At 43.5% G+C, this 26,672-nt stretch overlaps 1 protein-coding gene across 1 annotated transcript in view; it reads right to left on the bottom strand.

Moving 5' to 3' along the window:
- The window catches only part of LOC129331986 (cytochrome P450 2J4-like), a 41,517-nt gene extending 15,942 nt beyond the window's left edge, over positions 1 to 25,575 (bottom strand). The window contains exons 1-3 of the mRNA XM_054982713.1: positions 25,423 to 25,575; positions 7,599 to 7,761; positions 2,815 to 2,958 (exon numbers count right to left, since the gene is read on the bottom strand). Coding sequence (XP_054838688.1) covers positions 2,815 to 2,958; positions 7,599 to 7,761; positions 25,423 to 25,575 — 460 coding nt within the window. The remainder of the gene's footprint in view (positions 1 to 2,814; positions 2,959 to 7,598; positions 7,762 to 25,422) is intronic.
- Positions 25,576 to 26,672: the final 1,097 nt, after the last annotated feature.

The following is a 26,672-nucleotide window of genomic DNA, read 5'->3' as shown; positions in this document are numbered from 1 at the left end:
CCGGTTGAAATGAGCTGATGGATTTCTCTCTTTGCCCTTGAGAAAGCTAGCGCGTATATGTGTGTGCGAAACAAATTTTTTAGCTAGCGGTTTGTCGGGCTTAAAGAGAGCTGAAAGACGACACTGTGAAATACTCCATTTTGCTTGGAGCAGATGGAAACTGATACGGAGCTCAGATGTTGATTGATCATCAAAGTTGTGGTTATTTGAAGCTCATCAGAATACTTTTGAAGCATCTGAAAATTTACATGGACTATAGGAGAGTTCTATTTCACTATCACCATCCGGACCGATTGATTATTTTCATGGAAAAGTGTGTATAAGAAGAAGTTTGTAAAAAACGTTATATTCTAGATGTTCACATGCAGATGCCTTGTGATAAGTGTATTTGAAAATTTAACTATTTCGAACTATTTGGAACTTTTTGAATACATTGTATTAACTTTGGTAAGAGGGAGAGCTTTGGCATTGTTACTCTAACTGGGACGCTCTCCCTTTAAGAAGCCTCTTAGTTTGGTGAAATCACTATGGGCCAAATCGCAGGATTTAATAATTTTCCATTTCAGTAATCTGTACTGGAGCTCTCTGCTGTCTGATTGAATTGCTTCTCATAGTTTGTAATCCACCTTGAATCTCAGCGAGGAAAGGCGGGAGTAACGTTGCATGAGGTTTGCGCTGTGAAATGCTTAGAACCGACTGTTCTCCCAAATGGTATCTCTAGAAGACCATGACATTGTCCTTTTTTTCATGGGTGATTTTTGCCAGTTTTAAGGGGGAGGGGGTGTTCTTCCAAATTCCAGATGATTAACTGCCCCTTCAGATTTCAATGTGGCATTTCAAGGGTTTTCTTCCATGCTTTCCGCCTGTGCCTTTTCTGTGCAGGGAGAAAACTCAGATGAGAACCCTTGAAATCTGAAGGAGGAGTTAATTGTCCCGAATTCAGAAGAAAACCCGTAGAGGTATGTGGCCAAATGCAGCAAAAATCACCCATGCCAAAAAGGTCATTTTAACTCACTCAAACCTCAGAATATGCTTAAAAGCATCATTTCTTAGCAGGGGTGATGAGAGCTGCCATTTTCTCTGCTCCTGATTTCATTTAGGGGTCTGAAGGAACTACCGCCTTTCGCTCCCCAGCAAGAAACTACTTCTGATGAGCATACTTAGGAGTATAATTTCCTGCTCAGTAGTTATATCCCTGATTCTACACGGATTCTCTTCGCCCAGGGTCCTCTTCCTAGGATCAAGAGACTAGCCCGTGTTTGAACTGAGATGCCCCCAAGAGAGAAAGAAGAACAAGAACAAAGAGTGCTCTTGATGTGATAACTTTTCCCAGTCTTAAGCCCAGGTGATCACAGGCTTCTTTTCCTTCTCTTTTTGTTTTAGTTCCTGTTGACATACATTTACTGCACTGGGACCCTCATCTTTCAGAGTGAGGGCTATTGTCAATTTTACCCCAAAGTAAGTAACCACTTAATGTCTATCACTTATCTAATACAGGCCTTGAGATACACTCTGATCCCCTGCTGTTTTCCTTGGCCAGCTGGTCATCAGGGCTGCTGAGACTGGGGTGGAAGTACTTGGAAGAAAAATTCCCGGGGGCCCTGATCACTCTAGGGGCTCACGGAGCTGGAGTGGGGTCTGGGTGGAGAAGAAACCTTTGTTTGGGGGCCTATGGTAGCTCAGAGCAATACAATCTTGGCGTATCACACAATAAGGTGGTCTAGCCAAACCCATTGTTCAAACATACACACAGAGAAAAGTGTTTTTGGAGAGCTCTCGGCTGACTGATTTCTAGATCACTACAATCACCCACGTGGATTTTACAAGACCTTGATTTCATCACTGGACTTTCAACAGTCAGAGTGGAAATACACGTTACAAAGTACCTAGGGACACTCAAGTGAACCTCATTTTACTTGTCCCCCCTCCAGCTTCCTGTGCACTTGCTCACACAGTCACACTTCAATTTGCTCCATGTGAGTACATTCACGTGTTCGATATCAGTTCCTCCTCTACTGCTACAAGTATCCCAGGCTGTTTACAACTGCCAATTTCCCAGTTTTCCCCACCTCCCACATCCATTCATTGAATACAGATCTTGACACTTTCTCACACCTTAAAGAAATGTAAATTGACAAGTCATTGGAGCCTAAAGTACTTGCTCTACCTTGTCCATCCCTGAGAGTTCTCAGTGCAAAAACAGAGCTGAATTGGAGCTCTGCCCTCCCCACTCGGCTTTCATACTCACTTGCAAATGCAATCATACAAAGGGAGCTCCCATGAAAGCAGCATGCACATGTGCAGAGCAAAACACAGCCTGCATGTGAATTGAGGACCACACATAAAATTCTGCATTTGAGTAGAGGTAAAGATAAAGGTAGTCCCGTGTGCAAGCACCGGGTCATTACTGACCCATGGCGGGGGGGGGGGGGGGCACATCGCATGCATCACGTTTTCTTGGCAGACTTTTTGTTACAGATTGGTTTGCTGTTGCCTTCCCCAGTCATCTACACTTTACCCCCAGGAAACTTCCACCAGGATCGAACTCAGGTCGTGAGCAGAGCTTGGGCTGCAGTACAGCAGCTTACCACTCTGCACCACAGGTACACTTGAGTGTCCCCGGGTAATTCACAACATGTATTTCCACTCTCAGTGTAGGGATGAGACCCTCTCTGACTTGAACGGAGTCATCTCAAAGATGCCTAAAAATGCTAGATTTATAGCTGTTGTGATGAATATAAAAGAAGACAGTCCACACAAAGATTTCTGCATTTCTGTGACTATGTGCTTGCATAATCTCCTAGTGTCACATACCCTTCGAATTTGCAAAAAACTCCACCAGTTGCTGGGCTTCCTCTGCAATTTGTTGTTCTTTCTTGCCCAGGCCCAGCTTCCGCATGGTAACCACCCCAAACTTCTTCTGTTGCTTCCAGGTGTGACCGTTGGAAAAGACGATGCCTGAGGCAATCAAGATGAAACGATAAATTGCTTGTAAAAATTTAAATGTTTAGATAAACAGCCTCCAAACTACCAAATCTGATCTTGCTTCTCCATTTAGGACCTAGTGGTTCCTTAAGGGCTATATTGCAGACAATTAACAGTACAGTACTATATCTCTGCTAATAGCTGGCCCTGTTTGCTTCAGAAAATGCATGTGTTGCAAAACACTATGTAAGCTTTTGAATTCTACAGAACTCTTCATAAGGCAAAGTGCTCATTTACTGCCACCTTCCACTATTCAGAAATTCAGAGCTGGTGTATGTAATGTCTTCCTACATTTATCAATTGTCATATAGATCCAGAGGAGTTAGCCGTGTTAGTCTGTAGTAGCAAAAATAGAAAGGAGTCCAGTAGCACCTTTAAGACAAACCAACTTTACTGTAGCATAAGCTTTCGAGAATCACACTTCTCTTCTTCAGATGCAAGAAGAGCATCTGAAGAAGAGAACTGTGATTCTCAAAAGCTTATGCTACAGTAAAGTTGGTTAGTCTTAAAGGTGCTACTGCACTCTTTTCTGTTTTTACATTTATCAATCAGTCTTGGCCATTTGGGTAAGATCGACCTGTACCCGGCATTTTCTACTGGGGTTCTCACTTGATGGAATGACCTGTCTGAATAGTCAGGAAGGCTCTCAACTCTTAACATTTCACTGAATGTATAAAATGGAATTGTTCGGAAGAGAATGTTTATAACGTGTATAGGGTTGCAGTTTTAATAACTGTGAATTTTTTAAGCAGTTTTATTCCTTTGCTTTTTATTTGTATTATATTTTCTATTGCATTGCTTTAAAATTTGCCACCTGCTTTAAGTCTCAGTAAGAAAGGTGACCTATACATGAAATAAATAAATAAAACAAACATGAAAAAAAGATTTCAGTAAGTGGATTAAAAATATAGAAATTAATAAAAGGGAATTTTGAAGGTATAAGGGGCGCTAATTACATATATAATGGCTTTTTATATAGAGATGGATGACTGTGTCTTGAATGAGAATCTTATAAATGTTATGGCCTGTTGTAACCCCTTCCCCATATATTATAAAAATACAATAAAAATTTAATAATAAAAAGAAAGATCTCAGAATTTACAGTGTCTGCAGCAGTTCCACACGATAGGTTGGATATAGTGCAAGAATTTCTGCTGGCGCTAGAGCTGTTGTGCAAGAAGAAACATTGCTCTGTGTCAAATATATTATATCCCCACTTGCATTTCCAGCCACTCAAGATCTTGTGCAATGAATCTCTGTGCACTATAAGATGTAGGAGGAAAGCATGAGGTGTTGCACAAGATCTTGTGCAAGCGGAAATACACTAAGTCCATTTATATTTCTTTTTGTGTGTCGCTGAATCGCATAATTGCTTTTGGCAAATATTCACATTACCTACAGAAAGCACATACTATGAAGTCATCACAAGTACAGATCAATACAACAACCTGCCTCCCTGCACCTTGTCGTTTCTTCTGTTCTGCTTCTAGTGGATCACCTGTCTTTGTGTCGCATTAAAGTATTTTTTATACTATAATGCATTTAAATAATCACATGGGGCCTGATTTCCACCTCTTGTAAGGAAAAAAATTGCTTCTTACGCTGAAAAACTACTTCAGTGACAACGTTTTCATGGCATATCAGGTATCCAGTCAATCCAGCTGCTGTAACATAGTGGTTAAGTGGCTGGGCTCTGAGCCAGTACTCTGCTGGTTGGACTCCCACAATTGCCATGTGGTCTTGGGTAAACCACTCCTCTCAGCCCAGGGCTGTTTTCACACTACTAACCTGCTTCTGCAACATTGTGCAAAAAATGCAGAAGATAGCGTCTTCTTGCGAGAGTTTTGCACAATGTTGCACAAAACTCTCGCAAGAAGATGCTATCTTCCGCATTTTTTGCACAACGTTGCACAATATTACAGAAGCAGGTTAGTAGTGTGAAAACGGCCCAGATCTCAAGTTGTATCATGGGGATTAAAATAACACTGGCTGTTTCCACACACGTTGGATAATCCACTTTCAATACACTTTAGTGAACATTTGAAACTGATTTTCCATGTGTGGAACAAAAAATCCACTTCAAAAGGATTGCGAAAGTGCATTGAAAGTGCATTATTCAACGTGTGTGGAAATGGCCACTGACTTTGTTAACTACTCAGAGTGGAGCATTTATCTGGCCAGGAAGGTGGTATATAAGCACCCTGTTGTTGTCACAATTATTATTATTATTAGCATTAGCATTCTGCACAGCCACTTCAACTTCTGATTGGTGGAAGTTGTTCCTTATTTATTTATTTATTTATTTATTTAATTACATTTTTAGACTGCCCTCCCCGTCAGATGGGCTCAGGGCGGTTTGACAACAAATTAAAAACAGTAAAAACATTATAAAAACATTAAAACATCGTATAAAAACCATTAAAATTGGCGGGTGTAGAATATTAAATATTAAAATGCAGCATTGTCCTGCATTGTCCTTCTGAACACTTCAGGAGAATGTTGTTCAGGTCCAAACTAGACATTACATTTTGGGGCTTGTTGAGTCTGGCCATTTCCATAAGTCTTTCCCTCATGGAAAATCACACAAAACTTATGAAACAGTGGTGTCTTCATGGCACGATTACCTGTCATGACTCCGTTTCATGGCACGATTTATGACATCATCGTTCCAGTCATGGAGTCATGATGGGTAATCGTGTTATGAAGATGCCGTTGTTCCATAAGTTTTGCATGATTTTCTCCAAGGGGGGAAAGACGTGTGGAAACAGCCTCCCTGACAGGGTTCTTTCCGCTTCTCAAAACAGAGTGGAAGGACTGGAAATGAGCTTGAGTTAAAAGTATGATAAACCCTTAGAGGAATGAAGGGCACTGAAAAGAGGAGATAAAGAGAGGAGATCTAGGAGAAAGAGGGAAGGCAGAAGACTGAATGGTGATGCAGGCAGAGACAGAGAAGCTGAGGTGGGAAGGAAGAGGCGGGATGGTGTACACAAGACACATAGCAATTGGGTTGTTCTTTTGGTTGATTGCGATGGTGAGAGCCCTCTGTCAGCTGTGGAGCGACCACAACTGATCTTGACTCTCCTTCATAGAATAAGACCCACAAATAGAAATTAAACGCACCCCCCCCCCAACCATTTCCACTTAAGAAAACAATGTGGGAAAGCAGAATTGCCTCATGCTTCCCCACAACATTCAGAACTGCACAGAAGGACAAGGAGGTTTGTAAGATGAATCCCCAGATGATATGTGTTACTGCAAGCCAAGTCAGGGGATGCCCGACCTAGCTCACATCACATCTGTCATGAGAAGAACCACAAGTGACAAAAAGCACAGATTGGACACTTGTCAGCTTCCCTCAAGTTTTGATGGGAAATGTAGGCAGCTTGGCGGAATGTTGGACAAGTGACAGTTGAAAAGTCCATTGGACAGCAGTCAGAGAGCGAAGCTGCGAGACCAGGATGCCTACATTTCCCATCAAAACTTGAGGGAAGCAGACAAGTGTCCAATCTGTGCCTTTTGTCACTTGTGGTTCTGCTCTATAGAGCTAGGCCCTTAGAATCACATCATCTTGCTTTGTGTAAAAGCCAATGTAACCAGGAGAGTTGCCAACAGGCCAGGGGAGGGAACGGTTTCCCACTTTAATAGAGATTTAATGTGTTGAGAGAACAGAATCCAGAAGAATTTTTTAATGACTGGGGGAAGTTAAAACAATATTTGGAAAAGAAGTGGGACGTAAAGGGAGAATTATGGTTGTTAGATAACTATTAAGCTTACAGAAAGGAAGAGATACTGATCTTTACAAAAGAAGAGGAGAGATAAGTTAGAAATATAATGTAATTGATAGTTTGATGTTCGGTTTTGCTGAATTCAATATATATTATCTATGTCAGTAGCATATTAAGACAGTTAAGAATAGAAAAGGAGATATAAGTAGTAGGTTTAGACAGCGGGTTGGAAAACTGTTGGAAGTCATAGATTAAGAGGGGGGAAGGGTGGGAGAATATGGAAATGAGGGTTTCAATTGAAAATCTGTAATATTAATCTTTACTCACCCAATAAAAATTTCTTTTAAAAAAAAGAGATTTAATGTGTGGAAACAGACAGCTGAACTTTTCATGACTGGAGATAAATAATATCACTTAGTAAATAACAGGCCATCAAGCCTCTATTAAAAAGACAGGGCATATTTTCCTCCGGGCATTTGGCATTTATGTGAGCCCAAGGCCACAGCTAGTAAACACAGAGCAGTTTCTATTACCAACTTGAGAAGCCAGTGTGGTGTAGAGGTCAGAGTGCCAGGCTAGGATCTTGGAGACGCAGGTTCAAATCCCAACTCTGCCATGAAATCTGGCTGGGTGACGTTGGGCCAGTCACATGTTCTCAGCCTAACCTACCTCACCGAGTTGTCGTGAGTATAAAATGGAAGAGAGAACAATGTGGACCACTTTGGGTCTCTAGTGGGGCAGAAGCCAGGGTATAATTTAAGTTAGTAAGTGAGTAAGTAAAAGTCACCAGCTTCCTGAAACATTTGTCTTATTTATAGCGTTGAACATTTTCCTGTATTATTTCTCTGGTGGGAAAGTCCTTTTCATCTTTCACTGTTCAGAACTTACCTTTTTCTCTCGTTATAGCTTTCAGGAGAGGGGTCATTGGTCGATCGGTGAAGAATTCTGAATAGTTTACCAGGCCTTCTTTCACTGCTTCGAATCCAGACAACACCACTGCAGGCACAGGCCCTATCCATATAGTGTAAATCTTTCCATATTGCTTTGCCAGCTGCCATTTGGACCAAAAGAGAGAAGAAGAGTGTTACAGTCCAGCAAGTGAGATCTTTTCAAATTATCCTATCCCTTAGCTTTCCTGGGGCATTCCCAGCCTTCCTTTTGCAGCCCCTCCTGCTTTTTTTAACCTTCTCATGATCAGGAAGGGCCATGGCTCAGTGGCAAAGTAGCTGCTTGGGACACAGAAGGTTCCATGTTCAATCCCTGGCACCTGCATTTAAATGGATCATGCAAAAACCTTGACCTTATACTGCGAAATTTAGAGCAACATTGATACACGTTGAATAGCTTAAGTGTTTGTGGGCACAGCTCACCACTGACAATTCTCACAGAGGAACACATACCCCATCATGGTTTGTATAAACATGAAATTAAATGTTTTAACAAATTCTTTATTGTGGTATTCCAGAGAGAGGCAGGTAGAGGGTTAAATCAACTGGCTGAAGAGAGGATGATTGACAGACTGCTCCCTCCTCTCTGTGATTGACCAATGACAAAGAGAAATGTGATTCTCGAAAGCTTAAGCTACAATCAAGTTGATTAGACTTTAAGGTACTACTGGACTCTTTACTATTTTGCTACTACAGTCTAATATGGCTAACTCCTCTGGATCTGAGAAAGTAACAAATTGGACCTGACAGGATTGTCAGGAGAGAGTTGAAGATTCGAATCTGACCAGAGAGGGTCCAACTGAGATTCCCCTGTGTAAGGAAAAGGAGAAAAGTTTGCCCTAACTGGAACAGCTTAAGGTTGACGAAAAGCTTTTAGTTGATGAACTAAAGTGGGAAAGCCAGCACTAATTTTACTCAGACAAGATAGAACTGGGAATGTGTGGTTGGCAAGGAAGTTGATAGTAAAGGAGACTCCCCTTCAGCCAAGAGATCAGGGTTGTGTCTTTAGTAGAAGAATAATTCCTGCCCAGTGTCTAGAAAGGGGTTGTAGCTCTGGGGAGTACCCTGGGTCTGGAGTAAAAGGAGAAGAGTGCTGTGTTAAAGTCTGAAAACCTAAGCTGTGAGGTGAAATCAATGAAGGAACTTTGTTTTAAGTAACTTAAGTCTGGAACAACGAATCATTGTAGGAACTGTATATATTTGAAACTAAGCATAAAGAAGACTATTCTGCCTCATACTTGTTAAGTATTCTGTTCATCAAAAAAAATTTATCTCAGTTTTCCTTTTCCTGCCTATTTACATACCAACCCTGCCTGTTGAATAAATCTGCTGTTAACTTTTTGAACTTTACTTAGCCTCTAGTGCCATTTCATTTTAAAGGAGATGTGAGCCTCTGCTTTTTCTCTACTTAATCTTGGGCTGAGTAATAAACTAACTATGTATACATTCAGAAAGTGTGGGACAAAAGGAATTCTAAGTTGCACGCAGATATACACTACCAAAGGCTTCCCAGCCTCAGCAAATCTCATCGGTTTGGGAGGGAAAATCTACTTCACAGTGGGGGAGGAGTGGGCTGGCATGATATATATGATTATTTTGAGTTCTAATTCGTAAATTATCTCCTGTTATTCTTCTGTCACAGTAGCAATAAATACTTGCTGTGAAAAATTAAATTAGAAAAAAGAGCAAATCAATTGTGTAGCATTTCTTTTCAACTATCTAGAATCTTTACTACATCTCCTCCTTATATTACATTAAACCTATACCTCAGGAAGGCCCTGGTCACAACCAACACCCATTTTTTACACCACCTCCCCCGAGCTATAGGTGTTCTCTACTTTAACAAGGCTTTTTACCTCAAGAACACCTTCCCTTTGCGGTTTGAATTCCACCTGTGGCATTTTGCCACCTTTATGTGACCTATATATTGTAACTCCTCACTATAAGGCTCTGAAATAGCCTATATTATGTTGCCTCCCTACTTTGTGTTTCAAAATGGTTCTCACTGCCATTGTGTTCAAAATCACTTTTGCCTTATATTTCATCAGTTTAACTGATATTATAGGAAGGCTTAGTTACAGATGATAGCATGACAGAATGGTCAACATGTGAGAGTGACTGTGAGGTACGGCTGCTAGTCCCCAGTGGCAGTGAGCGATCCCCTGCTCCCAGCCTCTACCCCCTGCCACCACTCATCTGGGAGATGGTGGGGGGAAGGCCCAAGGAACAGGCCCAGGAGGGGAAAAACTCCCAGACCAGTGTGCAGCAGGTGCACTCGTGCCAGGTGTGATGACATCACTTCCTCAAGCATTCTCTGGTGCTTCACAGGGGGCCAGATTGGCCCCCTGTGAAGCACAGAAGCATATCCACTGCTGGGCACAATGACGTCACTTGCAGAAATGATGTCATTGGCCCCTGTAAGTGCCAGTCCTCCTCCCACCATGAGGGTAAGGGGACTTGGCAACCCTACTGTGAGGTAAAAAAAGGGATCCTGTATTCCAGATGAAACAGACATTCGGCTTAACTGGAAGTAGAATTTATTTATAAATACACTAGCAACATAGCCCATTTTTTAAAAATGGGCTCTTGAAAACAGAGAGCAGGAATGCTGCCAATTCAGCCTCAAATGGGCTGAAATTGGGCTACTGTGGAGCACAGGAGCACTCCAGGGCTCATTGAGCTGCTCCGGCAGCACTCTAGCACTCTGCAGTGGCCTGATTGAGAACATTTGGACCCAGAGGGACAGCCCTTTTGACTGGGCTTCCCACCATGACAGTGGCCTGTGGAGGGACAGGCCCAACTCGCCTGGCCTTCCCCTCGCTGATCAAGGGCTTTGCAGGCCTCTGGAAGGCCTGAGCGGTACCAGGCCTTACTGCAGCCACGCTGGGCTTTTCCGGGCCTCTGGAGGCCCCAAGGAAGTGGCGGGGAGGCAAACAGTTTTGCCCCTGACTTGCTTCTTATCCCCACGTACTGCACCTGTGCAGGGATAAGAAGTGAGTTGTCAGCAACATGGCTTGCCTTTTATGTCTTAGGCTATGTATAATGGCTGCAGAGTATTGATAAGTCTATTGGATTCAGAATAAGATTTGGGTGCAGTAGCCTCTTAAAGAACAACTAGATTTCCAGGGAATGTGCTTTCAAAAGTCAAAGCTCCCTTCATCAGATACTCTGGAAATCTCATTGGTTTTTAAGATGCTGCTGCACTCAAATCTTGCTCTTCTACTACAAACCAACACGGCTACCCACCTGAAACCAGTTTAGTAATAATTAATAAGCCTTGGTGGTTTCAAATTAGGTATAGATCCTTAAATTAGTTGTTGTAGACAATGCCAAGACCACGGCCATACAGCCTGGAAAATCTACAACAACTAACATTCTCTGGCCGTGAAAGCCTTCGACAATAAATCCTTAAATGTTTACTCACCGACTCAGTCACAAAGACTAATTTTCCACACAAGTTGCCACTTAGCCTAGAAATAATAAACAGACTCAGACACCAAAACTTATTTCCCTCAGCTCTTCACTAATAGAACAAACACTCGTCTCATCTACATAGACACAAGTTCACTCACACTTTCACAGAGATTGCCTGACCTAGACAGAATGAACACTTTTCCCTCGACAATCAGCCCCAAAACTGCCATTTCCTCTGGCCCCAAGGTAAAGCTACCATCTATTCACAGAATATCTCACACACCCATCCAGCCTTCCCCTTTCTCACCTCAGAGGCCTGTATTTCAAACCACAGTAACAAATATCCAACCCCTCCATCTTCCACAGCAGAAACAAAACACAAATTATTCATATGGCAAAACATTACAAAGCGTTTTTTAAAAAATGTTCTACTGCAGCATATTAAAAGCTTCATGTAGAAATCATTTTGATAGGAATAATCCTTGTAAAAATTTAAAGACAATCGAGCATGTACTTCCTTTATGTTGTTTACATTTAAGAAAAATACCCAAGGACAGCAACAATTGTTGACGTGCTCGTATTAGCGCACTGAGAGCCAAACTACAAGTGACGCCTGACACTAGTTGGACACTTGTCAGCTTCCCTCAAGTTTTGATGGGAAATGTAGGCAGCTTGGCGGAATGTTGGACAAGTGACAGTTGAAAACTCCATTGGACAGCAGTCGGAGAGCCAAGCAGCAAGACCAGGATGCCTACATTTCCCATCAAAACTTGAGGGAAGCTGACAAGTGTCCAACCTGTGTCATTCGTCACTTGTAGTTTGGCTCTCAGAGAACTATGCCATTGAGGTGGACATGGACTCATATATTTCATAAGAACTTGACATTTTTTTCAATTGAGGTTACTGGAACACCTCCCTACTTGCTTTACTTCTTAGTTCCACCTCTGACTGGTGATTACAATGGGATGCACCAGGCGAGAAGAATTTTAGCTTTGGTTTTGAGTGACCTATGTAATCAGTCAGGCTATGAATTCTTCACTTGCTTGTTCATTTTGATTATTGTTTGTGTGGTTTTATTCCCTCTCCCCCCGCTTCTGTTTACAAATTAATTACATATCCACGTACTCCCTCACAAAATTCCAAAGAATTATAATCTGAAAAACACCAGTTACCATGTTGTAACTGCCAAGGTGGAGTGACGTTACACTGATGATGGCATCTATTTATCATTATTAAAGTTATGAAACAATGAATCTTTAAAAATGGAAGTTTTCTGTAGAAAAATAAAGCACTGGAAATTTTTCATCCCACATCTCTGAGTACTATCTAAAGTCCCAAATGTTTTTTGGAGGTTTCAGGGACCTACAAGAGGAAGGGAAAGGTAGGAAACATCTGCGTGGGATCTAATCCAATATTTGTAATTACCATTACTTGATCAAATTGAGTTAGCAACCTTGAGTAAGCCACCTCTCAGCTCCAGCTCCCCAGCTGCATTGTGGGGATAATAACAACAACATTGATTTTGCTCACTGCTCTGAGAAGGAAACAACACGTGACACTGGCACGTCAGGTCCTTCAAGGTTCCCTGGGTAGTGTAGTCTTACAAAGAACAGCTTCTCAATGTGATTCTCTGCTGGGGGGGGGGATTATGGGAGGGATTCTCTCTTTTTCAAAAGCCTCAGCTTGGGTTTTCCTCCAGGACCTCGGGGGGGGGGCATAACAGGAGACAGGAAATCCAGGGAGGCTTTTTTCAAGAGAGAGAGAATCCACAATGTGATTCTCAGCTGGGGAGAAGAGCGACAGGGGGAATTCTCTCTCTCTTGCAAAAAGACATCCTGGATTTCCTGCCTCCTGTTACGTTCTCCACCCCCCTTGCAAGTTCCTGGAGAAAACCCGATCCAAGACTTTTTTAAAAAGAGAGAGAGAGAATCCCTCCCATTGCTTCTTCCCCAGAGGAGAATTGCATTGAGTGGCTGTTCTTTGAAAGACTACACTACCCAGAGAACCTTGCGGGACCCATCACATGAGGAACATGTGCCTGGCATCTTGTGTAGTTTGGCTCTGAGTGGGGCATTAATCTGTCTAGAAGAGTGGTACATAACTACAGTTGTTGTTGTTAGTGAGTTGTGGGTATTGCATTATGACCCTGTTTTTCTGTGATTTCATAAAGACAAAGGGAGGGTTCTGTGCCTATGGCTGCTAACTTACAGGTGGAGCAGAGTTGTCACGTCCCCTTACCCTTCCGGTGGGTACTCACCTTTCTGAAGAAGCTTTAAGCCCCAAATCAGCCCCAAGCTAAGTGCAGGAACATTCCCGCGGCCAGCACAATGACATCACTCCTGGAAGTGATGTCGTTGCACCTCGCTGGGAGTGTACCTGCTGTGAAATTGCCTCAAGGTATTTTGTCTCCTGGGCCCAATCCCTGTGCTCCCCCCCCCCCCGCATTGGCCAGGTGAATGAGGGACGGAAGCTGGGACTGGGCGATCCTCCATCTACACCAAGGGACTGGCAGCCCTTAGGTGGGACCTGGATATCTCCCAAAATTACAACTGATTCTTCAGAACACAAGGATCCGTTCCTCTGGGGGAAATGGCTGCTTTATAGGGTGGAGTCTATGGCAGTATACCATGCTGAAATCCCTCCCCTCCCCAAACGCTGCCGTCCCCAGGCTCCACCACCCAAATCTCCAGGAATTTCCAGGAATTGTTAGCAACCCTAGAAACCATACAAGAATGTCTTGACCAGAGCAAAACAGAAAAAAGTCACATCTTGCCCCTGAGGCATCATAAATCTCCCTCCTGCCCCCATTCTCCTAAGAGTTGGTTACCCCTAAGAGTTGTGCTCTAGTTGAGACTATTTTCTCAAAGTACTCATTTTCTCCTTCATTAGGATGTTGAGTCATCCAGTTTTTCCTTGACGTAAAGGATGATAAGGCAGAACCCATAGTATTTATGTATTAATAGAGTTCTATTGTTTTACATTCAATGAGCTCAGGAGTTTAAAAAGAGATCCTCATCTTTTTGTTTGTTATGGTGGCTTTAGGATTGCCAATTCTGGGTTGGGAAATGCTTAGAGATTTGCTTCTGGTGCCTGGGGAGGGCAGGGTTTGGAGAGGGGAGGGACCCGAGCAGGATATAATGCCACAAATACCACTCTCCAAATCAGCCTTTTTCTCCAGGAGAAAACCTGGAAACACCGGATTACGGATATCCATTTCGGAGCTAGAGGAGAGAGTGCAGCTTTGCGGAACCGCACAACCACCAGCATATAGCGCTCTTGAAAAAGAAGATACGAAACAGGAGTTCAGCTTGCGCCCTGTTGAGCGCATGGTGGCTTTCCGTCCTCCCTGCAGGCTTGGCGTCCTTTCTGCAGAGTCTCCCAACTAGGGGCTGGTCACTGGAATGTGTTCATCGATTGACCACTTAAGAAGAAAGGAGTGATGCTTTCTCATTAAGAGACATTCTCGGGACGCCTTTCCCTTGGGGGAGTGTTGGTTCATTGTTGTGCATTGTTGTGCATTTTTTGAATTGAAAAGGAGTAGGCTATTGGCCTTTTGTGATAAATATTATTCATAAAAGTGTTTGGTAATTTCTACCATAATTGTGTGTTGTACCTTCCAGGACCTATGTCAAGTTGCTAGTCCCTACTGTTGTGGATTGCGATCTATTTTTCTCCAGGGGAGCTGATCACTTTCATTTGGATATCCACTGCAATCCCGGGAGTCCTCCACTTCCGCCAGGAGTTTTGCAAATCGCAACCCTAGGTAGCTCCCAGAAGGGACACAGGACTGGCAATCCCATCTGTTCTACATAGGCGTTTTTTTCTGATTTAAACTATGCCAGTATAGCAGGGATTAAGCATCACGTGTGGCCAAAATTAATCCCAGTTCGGGCATTGTAGGCTGAGCTCCTACTCTTGCAAAATTGCAGAGCTGAAACCTGGCTATTGGCATCAGCACTGAGGAAGCATGACTCCTTGGATTTGAATGCCAGACAATATACAGATGTGGGCAGAGCTGGGCGGTTGCTTTTCTTGACACTCTGATATCCGTTTTCCACTGGTAGATTATCGTGCTAATCTCCACATATGGGACAGCTCAGAGAGTGCAAAAATGCACCTGCTGTTACGTAACTGGTGTTTACCAAGTGGCCCTCCATGCAGTCTCACGTTCCTCTCATTTTTCCTCCAGCCATGGAGTCTGTGGGACTAGGGTTGCCAGCTTCCCGTTGGGGACAAGAAGAATACAGAAGTAACATCTTCATTCCAGGTAACATTCCAATATCTGACCAAAACTCAGGCTTTGCATGAATGCTAGGATGGCACCCCTGGTATGATGACGTTACTTCAAGGCGGACACGAAGTCAATGGGCTGGGTGTGTCTCTCCCATCTCGCCTCTCCTGCCAGTTGCTGGGCCCTGTCTGACGACCCTGTTGGAGAGTATAATCCTAACCCTCACAGGAACAGAAAGGAAGGAAGGAAAGACCCTTTTGCTATCCTGTCAGGGTGCAACAAAGTGAATAAAAAGGCAGGCGCAAGGCTTGGGTATTAAGGAGGGGCCACTCCCTATACATGCCGTGGAGGATGCTTTGATCACAGAAAAACAGCTATTGGTGGCCCCTGGCCTCCACTAGAGCCAGGGTCTTTTCGGTCCTGGCACCAACCTGGTGGAACTCTCTGTCCACTGAGACCAGGGACGAGCAGGACTTACTATCTTTTCACTGGGCCTGTAAGACAAGAGATGTTCCACCAGGCATATGGTTGAGGCTGGGCCAGGCCACTGCCGGCCCGGTAGGAGGAGGAGAAGAGGAGGTGAATGATCCAAACCTCCCCCACCAGTTTGTCTACCATCCCATTTTTAATTAGCTAAACATTGACTGTTGCCATCTTGAAAATTGTATCTTATATTTTTCTATGAAAATTGACTGAATTTTTGTTTCATATTGATTTTATGGAAAATGTGTGTAATTGCTTTATTATGATTTAAATGATGTTATCTGCCCTGAGCCCGCTCACAGGGAGGGCGGAATAGAAGTCCAATGAATGAATGAATGAATGAATGAATGAATGAATGAATGAATGAATGAAATATAACAAATTGTCAATACAGCAAGGGTCTAACAAGCAGTACAGGAGGTCACCCAGGACCTCCGCCTTGACCTGTCTGGGCAAGCCCCACTGTCCTGGGTGCAAGCCATCCAAACACATGGCTGGGAGTTGGCTGGCCAGGCAAAGAGTTCCCCCTTTAAGCTCCAAGCACCCCCAGCTGTGTAGCCCGAGTGAAGGACTTGTACAGGAGATCCCATCCAGCAGTCTGCCCTCACAGGTGGTAGGCACAAACCCTACCAGCCAATCCTGACAGACTCCAATTCCCCACCAATGAGGATGTGCCAAGGGGCTCACCAGCCCACTCACTTTTCCCAGCATGTCCTGCCAGTAGCTAAACTATTGACAGCTCCACCATAACCAATTACTATAACCCGTTCGCATAGTGCAAGGCAGGTTAAAAACACCTCTCCGTGTAAGCCAATTGGGAAAGGAGAAAAAAATTCCTACCTGGCCCTGGTAACCAGCAACAGGCAAATCTTGCACTGCTATAAGGAGGGTGGGTGCCAACTGCTGGCCAGCCCCCAGCCCCAGCAGTAGAGGTGGGCATGGACCAGAAAACACCACAATTTTGAATGGACCTCTTCGGTTCAGCATTTGTGAACCAGCGGGTCATGGAAAGCCAGTTTTCCACAGATCCATGGACTTTTTGCCAGTCCATGGGTCCATGGTCCATTGCTCCAGCTGACTGGCAGCCCACCTGTCAGCTGGAGCAAGGGGGGTTAGAGTGCTCCTAGCGCCGCTCCCGGTGCCGTGGGCCAGCTTGTGTGGTAGGGAAAGAGCCCTTTAAATGCCAGCTGGCCTGTAGGGAGATCCCCCTCCCCATGGGCTGGATGAAAGGGCCTTTTCCCTGCTGCTTGTGTGGCAGGGAAAGGGCCCTTTAAACACCAGCTGGTCTGCTGCAGGGATCCCCTGTGGGGGTTAGAGTGTTCCTGGCACCGCTGGAAAGTGGCACCAGGAGTGCTTTAACATTTAAATCCCACCTTGCTCCAGCTGACTGGTGGGCCACCAGACAGCAGGAGCAAGGGGGGTTAAAGTGCTCCCACACCAATCCAGCGCGTACCGGTGCTGGATTGGGAAAAGTTCATCGTCTGTGGTCTGTGAAACACCATGGCCCATGGACCCATGGCCCATGGGTTTTTCCCGGTCTGTGCCTACCTCTACTCAGCAGCCTTAGTCTGCTGGTCAGGAGGGCTGAACTTTCTTCACACAAATTAACAAAACCACTTTGGAGTGGGGTGGGTGCAGTAGAGGGAGAGGCCAATGAAGTGATTTCTAAAAGGGCAGTTCGCCTGTCAGCTGCCATCCACTCAAATAGAGATGGGCAAATGAGGCCCTTTTTGTTTTCCTATGCTGTCATTTCAGCCTGGAGTTCTTTTGCACTATTTTTATACAAAGTTGCATCATGTATATGCCATTTATACCATTTTTACACATATATTACATATACTTTTAGGTTGTCAGCCCTAAACTGGCAACCCCCAGAAACTCTGGGGCTGGGGACATTCCCCTCCCCCATTTTTGCTCCCGCTCCTCCATTATGCAAAAAATAATATTTTAAAATGCATACATTTAATAGGAAAAAGTCAACACGAATGGCATGAAAATAAGATGGTTCCCTGGGAAATCTGGAAAAACAAGGTGGCAGAATATGCCGTGATGGCAAAATTGACAAGTTATAATAATAGAAGACCAATAAGAGAATTTGAAGAGAAATTGGGAAATTATTTTGCTCATAAAGAATAGAATATACAATGGAATATACAATATCATATACAAGATGTAGTTTTACAAATCTGAATAAGATCATATTTATTGTATATCGTTCATAAGAGGTCACAGTTTGATAAGGGTGAAAATGTTTGAATACCTAATTGTTCAAATAGTTTGCAGGATATGGAAATATTGCTATAAAGTTAAGGATAAGTAGAGATGATTTCTATGCTAAAAGTTATGTTAATTAGTTACATGAAGAGATAAGATGAAATAATGTAGTAATAATGAAATAGATCCAGAGGAGTTAGCCGTGTTAGTCTGTAGTAGCAAAAATAGAAAAGAGTCCAGTAGCACCTTTAAGACTAACCAGTTTTACTGCAGCATAAGCTTTCGGGAATCACAGTTCTCTTCTTCAGATGCATCTTTCCTTTTTTATCACTAATTTTTACTATTGAATGGGGAGAAAGAGGAGGTATGCATTAAGTAAATGTAGTATAGAGGGACAATCAGAGCTCACTTCATCAGATGCATAAAGTGTTCATTCAGCAGATATATTTATACTAAAAGCTGCGAACAACATAGTGTCGGGCCTGACGTTACAAGAAGAGGGGCAATTTAAAAACAAAATCCAATCGAAAGAAAAATTAATCTATTTTGAGCGGATAAGGATCATTCGCAATGATTAATAAATAGGGGAAGTAGGATTAACACACCCTGTATTGGATAGCCCAGGCTAGCCCAATCTTATCAAATCTCAGTAGCTAAGCAGGATTGATTCTAGTTAGTACTTGGATGGGAGACCACCGAAGAGTCGCTACACAAAGAAAGGCAATGGCAAACCACCTCTGATCATGTCTTGCCTTGCCATCCAGGGTCACCATAAATTGGAAGCGATTTGATGGCACATAACAGATGCACACAAGCAGCGTCATCTCTTAGTAGTACTACCACCAAGGAAGTCCAAGCTTACTATGAAGAAACATGCAATGGCCAACCACCTCTATTCATCTCTTGCCTTGAAAACCATGTAAAGTTACCATAAATCGGCTGCAACCGGACGACACATTACACACAGAATCCAATCTAATCTAGGAAAGTGCAGGGTGACACACAACAAACGAATGCAATTATGAAAGTAAACAGCTGAATTAATTAACGTATGTTAATTAGGGTGATGAATCTATCCTCCTCCATTCATCCTCCTCAACCATCTGCCCAGAAAGAGCCACACTTACAACCCTGTACCAGCCCAGTGCCCCACGCCTTCTACATATGTAATCGCTGCTACCATCTCGAAAAAGGGAAGATCCCAATTATTTTTTACTGGGGGTTTTCTTTGTAGCTGCCTGTCTCTTGTCTTTCCCAACTATCTCCACTGGACCAGCTGTTCCTTCAGCTCCTTTCTGAAACAGGATTCCATGTTCTTTTTTCAGAAAGGCTTGTGAGCAAAATGCAACCAGAGCCCTTACTATGACAGCATCTGGTGGAAAGAGACAAGGGTAAGCAGGCTTGGTATTATTACAGTGCAGCTGCACCTAGGTAGGCGATATTGCACCATCCAGTAAAGTATGCCTTGAATAGCCACAAAGGGAGAACAGAGCGACATCTCTGGAGTTTATTTCTTGTTTTCTGCAATTACCTGCAGATGGGAGTGGACTGATAAGATCACTTAAAGGCGGTGAGTCAGATTAGGGAATGACAAAGCAATAATGTTTTCAAAGTAGGCGATGCAGCAGCATGAAGAGAAGTTTCCTTTTTTAAGATTCTGTCTTGCAGAACTCATGGGGAAGGGAAATTCCACTTATCCCCTGCTGGTGTCCTCCTCCACACCGGTTCTGCTTCTCCCTCCCTATTTTTTTATTTCAAAAATATATGTGTTGTCCTCTCTAGAGCCTTGTCCAGGGAGGCTCACAAGTAAAACTATACAATAAAATCCTTTTTAAAAAAGTAAATGATCAGTGTTAAAGCAAACCATTGCAAACAGCATGAAAAACAGCGAAAAATGAATCCTTCTGATAAAAATCTATGGTTCTCTAGGTCTCGCTTCTCCCTCACTGGTCCAGTTTTCTTTCTTCCCGTTTCATTTCCTCCCTTCCATCTCCCTTTCCTACTTTGCAAAATAGTAAAGAGTCCAGTAGCACCTTTAAGACTAACCAACTTTATTATAGCATAAACTTTCGAGAACCACAGCTCTCTTCATCAGATGCAGAACAGCATGTGGCAATGCCCACCCACCGCCTTCATCTGGCCGGGATACAGCGCGGAAGAGGAGGAGGCAATGCCCGCCTGCCCGCCCTCCCCTTTCTAGAGCTCATTGTATTTTTTTTTCCACAACGGGCTTCGTTGCTAGTGCTACAATAAAGTTGGTTAGACTTAAAGGGGCTACTGGACTCTTTACTATTTTGCAACTACAGACTAACACAGCTAAATCCTCTGGACCTTTCCTACTTTGTTTCCTTTCTCTCATCTGCTGCTTTTCCTCCCACTCCCTCACAGTCCCTTCAGCCCCTCATCTTGCCCCCTTTCCCAACTCTGGTCCCCTTCACCGCTTGGTAGGGGCCACTCAACATCAAGCAACATTATGGGTTTCTGCAACAAAGCAAAAGGCCACCTAAATATTTTTTTTCCTGACATGTTTGCACTTTTGCCATTGTGCAGACACCATTTCATGGGTTTTTAAATCCACAGTCCTTTTTTGTGTTTTCAGAGCTGTAGGCAACACCTGGACTTTCCCCCAGGTTTGTAGAAGCCGCTGTGCTTCCTCTGGAGATCTCATTGGCCATTTCCACACACGTTGAATAATGCACTTTCAATGCACTTTCGCAATCCTTTGGAAGTGGATTTTTTGTTCCACACATGGAAAATCAGTTTCAAATGTTCACTAAAGAGTATTGAAAGTGGATTATCCAACGTGTGTGGAAGCAGCCATTGTGTAGCGTTGATGCGCACAACAAAGAGATAGTTCAGAATTAGATATACAATGAATTGATCTGGATGGGTTTTATTGAAGAGAATGTTGTTGGTAGATGATCATTTACTGAGTAGATGTTGGAGTCTTTATTTTGCTGCAGAGCTGATAAAAATGTATCACAATTAACCACTAATTAAACTGTGATACATTTGTATCAACTCAAAACTGACCTGGATAGCCAGGCTAAGCCCAGTTTCACCAGATCTTAGAAGTTAAGCAGGGTCGACCCTGGTTAGTACTTGGATGGGAGATCACCAAGGAATTCCAGGATCATTACTCAGAGATAGGTAATGGCAAACCACCTCTGTTAGTTGCTTGCTTTGAAAACCCCATGGGGTCACCATAAGTTGGATGTGACTTAATGGCACTTTACATGATTATAGATTAATTGTATGCATTAATTAATAAGCTAATATACTGATGACGAGAAGAGAATTCCTGTCCACGATTTATGTCTGCTGTGAGGGATAATATCTCTCCACATTCCTCTTGCTTGCCAAGAGGCCAAAGTTAAGCCAGCACAGTGAATCAATGCCTGCCAACACTCTGGCACCATTGTTAACTACCCACTGTAGAATATGGCAGGACACTACCCAGCTCAGACAAATATATAACAATATACTAGCAAAAGAAGTGTGCAAGTCAACGCTCTCCTCTTGAAGTCAATACTGAACCACAAACTGAGCCCCTGCATATACACTGCCTCAGGGCTCCCAAAAGAAAGAAAGAAAGAAAGAAAGAAAGAAAGAAAGAAAGAAAGAAAGAAAGAAAGAAAGAAAGAAAGAAAGAAAGAAAGAAAGAAAGAAAGAAAGAAAGAAAGAAAAATTTGGCTCAAAGACAAATCAATCAACACAGGTGAGCAAAAGAGGGAGGGCTTTCCAAGCTATCTTCCGCAGTTTTTGCGCGAAGTTTCACAACGTTCTGGGAGCAGGTAAGTAGTGTGAAAGGGGCCTATGCCATTCCAATTTGTCCTGGTCCATACGATATTAAAGCTTTCATTTTGTTTGGATGAATGTTTATATGCCATCTTTCTGTGCTCAGGTGGCACCAAATGAAACCATCAATTAAAATATAGCATCTAAAAACCACAGAAACTATGCTCCCAAAAAATGCAACCACTGTTCCTCATGGATTGCACATCATAAAAAATAGCCTCATCGCTCAGAAGGCAAATGTTTTCTGCGACAGGGCGTTCTTGTATGGTACTGCCGGTGGGAGGATAGTCAATGCACCCACAGCTGTTCAGGAACCCACTCCACAAGACAGGCAATGACAGAAAATGCATTCAACCTAGCAGAGGACGTTCATACTTGGCAGCCAAAGCCCACAAGTAAACTAAGGTACTCTAAGGACCTAAGCAGGTGTGTGGCACTACTTCAAGCATGTGAGTTCCAGATGGTGAAAAACAGCACCTTGAAAAGAGTTTGGAAACAAGCAGATGACTGATTGTGTCATTTCAAAACAGGCGTCGTGCTCACAGCTGCCCGCACCAACCCAGGTGCTGTGTTTAGCATCAGCTGAAGTTTCGGAGTTACCTTCAAGTGCAGCACCATGTATTGTAATGCCAACAACAAACTCCAAAATACAGATGAGCTCCACCAAGCACTGGTGAAAACAATGGATTATGCAGCTATCTTTGTGGGTGAGCACTCAGCCATCTGCTCCACCTATTAGCACTCCTGGTCAAACGCACATGACTCATTATCCTCACAGGTATGAGCTCAGATGGCTGAAGCCGAACAAACAGAAACTGGAGAAAGCTGGGTGGGTGAGTATATGACCTTTCCCTCTGCCATAACTGCTTCCCCAGGTGTCTCCCTCAGGGGGCTGCCAATGGGGAAGTAGGAAGCTCCCTCTGTTCTTATTTTTCCAGCACTGGCTACCTAATTTGCAACATTCATTTCTATTTCTGCGCTCACTTTTCTCCACCGTTGAACATCGCCTTGCAGTGACCTGCAGATCGGCTGCTCCGATCACCTTTGCCAGATTTAGTCCCTAGATCAGGCACAGATTCTGAGACTCTGGTGTAAACAGCAATGCTTCAAGACCACTGTTGCTTGAAGTATGATCCTTCTAGGCAGTTCTGTTGTCTTAGAATTGCTTATGCTTTGCTGCCAGCATTCCGCTCTATATTGGGTTTCTGCTGGTTTTAAGCCTTTGCAAGTTTGCATTGGTTATACTCTATCACATTTTTTATTGAAATGCCCTTGAAATTGACTGTACTGACTAACACTATGCAATCCGCCTTGAGTCTCAGTGAGAAAGGGGGACTAGAAATAACATAAATAAATACACACGCACACCTGCAGTGGGGTTGAAGCCATTGGCTCACCCAAATGCATGTTTTACCCCATGTTTGTTGCTTCCGTACCACCAGGGCTTTTTTTCAGCAGGAACGCAGTGGAACAGAGTTCCAGCACCTCTTGAAAATGGTCACATGGCCGGTGGCCCCGCCTCCTGATCTCCAGACAAAGAGGGGTTTAGATTGCCCTGCATGCCACCAAGCGGCGTGGAGGGCAATCTAAACTCCCCTCTGTCTGGAGATCAGGGGGCGGAGCCACCAACCATGTGACCATTTTCTCCAAGGGCAACCCACTGAGTTCCACCACCTCTTTTCCCAGAAAAAAAGCCCTGCGTACCACCCTATCTTATCTATGGCTCCAGGCCTCACAATTACATTGAAACATGGGGAGGATGTCTTTGAACAAAACTGGACTTTTACCTTAGCTATACAACTGACTCTGCCTACTTTCCTCAGAGATGTATTATATTACTCATATTTCTTCAGTCCTTGACCATTTTCACATGCCCAAAGCCTCTGGAAGATCACATGAAACTCACAGCATGAAGCATCTTCCTAGCGCAATTTCCTGGCACGATCCCATTTAATGGTGCGATTTCTGATATCATCGTGCCATTAAGGGGGATGGTGCTGGAAAATCGCACTAGGAACACACTTCGTGCCATGAGTTCTACGCGCTCTTTCGGAGGCTTATGGGTGCATGTGAAAACGCCCCTTGAAAGTTGTAGCTGTTCTGCAGGAGAGCACTATAGAACCAATTTCAAGACTTTTGGCTGTTGCCAGGACTTCATACAGACCCCAAAGAGGAGGTGGCATTTACCCTATCTCAGTCTAGGGTTTCCATCCTCCAGGTGGGCCTGGAGTTCTCCTGGAATTACAACTGATCTCCAGACAACAGAGATCAGTTCCCCTGGAGGAAAGGGCTGCTTTGGAGGGTGGACTCTATGGCATTATACCCTGCTGAGATGCCTACCTTCCCCCAACACTGCCCTCCCCAGTCTCCATCCCCAAATCTCCACAAATTTCCCAACCTGGAGTTGGCAACACTATCTCGATCTCAGAGGTATTAATTTCTTCACAAAATCTAGAAGGTTTCAGATGGTGAAATTTGATTTAACTCAACCAGACTTAAGCAGTTTTAGAATGTCCTACCCTTCTCTGCCTTTGAAATAATGGCTCCTCAAAGCCCATTTTTCTAAGGTGGCCTATATCCCCTATCAGGTATGTAACAACATGCTGGACTACGTAGATGCTATGAAAAGAAGAACAGGTCATTTATCTATTTTGCCATTTTCTGGGCATGGAACAGGGGTGACTGGGAGTGGGGGAAGAAGTAGTTGTAAATTTTCTGCATTGTATAGGGGGATGGACTAGATGCCCCTGGATGCCCCTTCCAACTCTATGATTCTATAATTCTATCTGTTATTGATGGTCTTTGAATGGTCATTTGGTACAGTCAAATAATTCATCGCCCCTCCCCTGCTGTAAGCGTCCTTCCATCCTTTGCCAGCATGATCATAAAGAAACTAATCAGGGAGACAATCTCCCCTCCCTTTGGGGCATGCACAGATGTCTCCTTGAGATAAAGAATCAGAATACCTGCTCTAGAAACTCTAGAATGCTCCCAAATTCAGGGCCCCGTTGTTTCACTGCACGGGTGACTATTGGAAGAAATACCAAGTGAGCAACCTATTTTCACCATAGGAAGAAAATGATTGAAAATGCCCTTCGCTCCTCTCTCTCCTTGCCTGATCAACTATATATTTATTTTCACGTATTTATTTATTTATTTATTGAATTTGTAACCCACTCTCCCCACAAGCGGGCTCAGAGAGAATAACAACATCGTAATAAAACAACCGCAATATAAGCTAAAACAAAAATGGCAATTAAGGTAAAACGGTTCAAGGCACAGCACTCAATACTGGGTCACCCCCAAACGTTCAGATCCTGTGGGGCAGCATGGCATGCTTTTTAACTGGATAGCAGGGGGAGCAGTTTGCCGCCCCCCCCCCAAACAGGGCCAGCAGGAAAATTCGCCCTCCTTGACTATCATAGGCCTAGTAGAACATCTCTGTCTTACAGGCTTGGTGAAATGATAACAGGGTCCCACTGGGCTGTAGTTTCCACAGACAGACAGTTCTACCAAGCTGGTGCCAGAGCTGAAAGGGCGAATATATTTGGGGCTAGGGACCACCAGTAGATGTTTATTGTCTGTATAGAGCACCCTCCAGGGAACATTATTTAGGAAAACATACCTTAATGAAAGTATCTTTAGAAATCATGATTCCGAACCGCCACATGCCTCCAACGATAGGTAGACGAAGAGGTCCAGGGGGGTAGGACTTCCGTAACCGGAGCCATTTCCAAAAGCGTATAATCAGAAGGAACGTTGTTATAGAAATCAACATTGTCTGGCCTTCTCTTTCTCCGTTTTTGTACCTGCCTAATACACCGAGATGCAACAAGTATTCTTCCTCCAACGGCTTTGGCTTTCCTCATAGAGGCTGACACTGCCCTCTGTTCTTTCATTGACACCCTTTTATATATTCTGCTTATTAAAGATGAATAAACAAGTCTTCTGACATCATAACCGAGTGGTGTAGGAATGTGGTTCTCTGGACATAGTATCACAAGACATAATCAAGTTGGTTCATTCCAATACGTGTCATTCAAATAATTAATGGGAAGAGAGTTTAATATCAGAGGCCTGTATAACCCTGCCCTCGGCTAGTGCCGAGCCAATTTTGTGTGACATATATTCTGGAAATCTCTTCCCATCTGATTCTGGATTATGCATGGATTAGGGATTCACAAAATCAATCCCTTTATTTCTGCTGAGTTTTCCACTTTTCTGCCTTCTTCATGCTGTCATGAACCCATGGCAATTCCATAAGGATAACTTTGCATGCCTGAATTTCTGTGCAGTTGGGAGCTTTGCTCCTGCTATTGCAGTGAGAACTGTTCAGATTATAATATTTTACAGATTATTACACAGAAAGAACTCAACTCTGAATTAAAATTATTTATCCCACTGTGCCAGTTCTCTCTTCTTCTTCTTCTTCTTCTTCTTCTTCTTCTTCTTCTTCTTCTTCTTCTTCTTCTTCTTCACTGTATTACAGCTGTGGGTCAGTCCAAGCATGATGATATTTTCAGTGTGTAAATGCACGCTCCGTATTGCTATCTGTGCCTCAGCTTCTATTCTGTTTTAGTTCACTTTTTGTGATATATGTGTGCACATCAACATAATGTGAAAAGGAAACCAGAGCCAAGCTAAATCTGCACGCAGCACATGTCCAAACTATCTTGGAGCTACAGACTCTCTAGCACACACTAATTCAGCATGCTGGGTCTGGACAGGAACTGATCAAAATTCTGGCAATGAATGTGTGTGAATTTGGGGGGTGATTCATTTCCTCCAAATGGGATAATGTGACCCTAAGATATGTTTTTTTTATTTATATTACTTATAATCCGCCTTTCTCACTGACGCTCAAGGCGGATTACA

This window comes from Eublepharis macularius, chromosome 6, assembly GCF_028583425.1.
Source record: "Eublepharis macularius isolate TG4126 chromosome 6, MPM_Emac_v1.0, whole genome shotgun sequence".
NCBI classification, from domain to species: domain Eukaryota; kingdom Metazoa; phylum Chordata; class Lepidosauria; order Squamata; family Eublepharidae; genus Eublepharis; species Eublepharis macularius.
This window is presented reverse-complemented; position numbering and strand designations above follow the sequence as displayed.